This window comes from Perkinsus marinus (genome assembly GCF_000006405.1).
Source record: "Perkinsus marinus ATCC 50983 genomic scaffold scf_1104296944144, whole genome shotgun sequence".
NCBI lineage: Eukaryota > Perkinsozoa > Perkinsida > Perkinsidae > Perkinsus > Perkinsus marinus.
Window position 1 is genome coordinate 158,688 of NW_003211539.1, and position 1,900 is coordinate 160,587.

Here is a 1,900-nt window from a genome sequence, read left to right on the forward strand (position 1 = left end):
GGTTATCATTCTTTAAGCTTAAGCATCGCGTATAAAACGATGGGTCACTGCCTGTGAATCACAGGCTGTGATGGGTACAAACGGAGTTAAGGTATATGTTGAGAGTGTAACAAATGAGTTTCACGCTCATTGATCCTTCGAGCTCCCTCGCAACTTGCGAGGGATAAAAGTTGCGTACAACAGCAACTACCGCAATAACAAGAGCAGCAGCAATAACAACAACAATAACAACAACAATAACAACCGCAGCAGCAACAACAACAGCTACAGCTACAGCAATGTCTATAATAGACAATCTTTGTTATCTTTATATATACTTTAGTGATACACTCGTTCTATTAGAGTGGCGGTTATATGAGTGCGTCTGCATATGCCCAGTGGGCATTGCCCACTGTGAATTCTCGTCGTCATCATATCATCGCTCATGTCAGTACGTGTGTGGATGGTCCGCCGCTCAAGTTGCTCCGCGACGAGGAGAAGTGTCTATTGTTGGAGAGGAACGGAGGGCTCGGATGCCTCACGATTGCTGATGGGATGCAGTGTGCCCTTCTGGAATGGCGTGCGATGAGCTCGACGAATGCGCAGGGCACCAAGGTGCAATATGTTAACATTTATGAGATTTGTCTATCGTTCACATTCTAGGTGTTCACATTCTATATGATGAACTGGTTTTGATCTCGCAAACATGATTGCCGTATTTCGATCGTCGTACTACACGAATTATCTACACGTCTCTTTTGCTTGCGTTAAGTTACCACTGGTAACTTACCACTGTGGTATGTGTCATGTCATATACTGTGACAGTATATGACATGATACGTTAAAACTAGGTCTCCTCGGAGAAGGGGCGGATCTCGCGTTATTCGCGCGAGCGCATGGGAAAAGAGTCGGCCGTGGTGGTAATGAGTTTGAGTAAGATGGGAAAGAATTATAGAGCGGCTGCACATGCTGGTATTCTCGAGGTAGGTGGGGGAATATACCCTACCTGAATATTGAACTCAGATTCTCTATCTTAGGAGCGTGCCGTCTTATCCATTAGGCCAGCAGGGAGTATATGTCGTTAATATTTTCGTATAGCTCCAACGCGAGTGTTTTCTCAACGAAGAGCTGTCGTTCTCAGGTTATGTCCAAGATGGGAATATCATGTATTTCGAATTACAAGAGAGCACAACTATTCCATTGGATTGGACTTGCACCTGACGTTAGGAATGTCGATTCTGATGCGAGCTTGTCGGCACTTGAGGGTGAGCGCTTCTGAACCGCACAAGAAGACGCGCTCAGGCTGCACATTAACAATTTGAGTTCATGTTGACAGAAGAGCGAAGTTGTTACTGGTCGCAAACGTCGTTCGCCGTATACAGTACGTGTAAATTTGATATGAAAATGTGTGTTATTATGGATGACAAATGCTGATAGTAAACAAGATGTCGCTATCACAGTCCCAAGCGGGTATTGACGTCACAACACATGTTCATAGCCATCATTACATTGTATATGCGATACAGTATGAAATCGATTCTCCGAAAATAACGAACATTAAATTGGCACGTACTGTATTAAATAGGTGAGGTCACTGTGTTCGAGAGAGCCGATCGTTGTGGGGTGGGGGTCGACAGGGTATGGTTTTGTGAATATGAAGTTGGAGGACAAGATTGAACAAGTGCAGACGAGAGTTAAAATACTTTGATAGGAAGGATTCGAGTTTAAGGAAAGTCGGTCTAATCTGAAGATGCTCTCGCCGAGAAAAATGCACATGATCAACTACATGTGTGACACATGATGTGGCGGTGATGACGATATGAAAATATTGGTAGGATTGTAGTAGACTCATGTCGGTTTCTGTACATTTGTACCCGAATTTTCATGTAAGCTGCTGTAATTAGTGCAAGACTCCACAGCC

The 1,900-nt window shown here is 44.1% G+C and overlaps 1 protein-coding gene across 1 annotated transcript; it reads left to right on the top strand.

Moving 5' to 3' along the window:
- Nucleotides 1-875: 875 nt before the first annotated feature.
- On the top strand, nucleotides 876-1,258 carry Pmar_PMAR027402 (hypothetical protein; the record flags this gene model as incomplete). The annotated part of the gene is made up of 2 exons (XM_002780743.1): nucleotides 876-962; nucleotides 1,121-1,258. 2 exons carry the CDS (start codon nucleotides 876-878, stop codon nucleotides 1,256-1,258), a joined length of 225 nt encoding a protein of 74 aa, XP_002780789.1.
- Nucleotides 1,259-1,900: the final 642 nt, after the last annotated feature.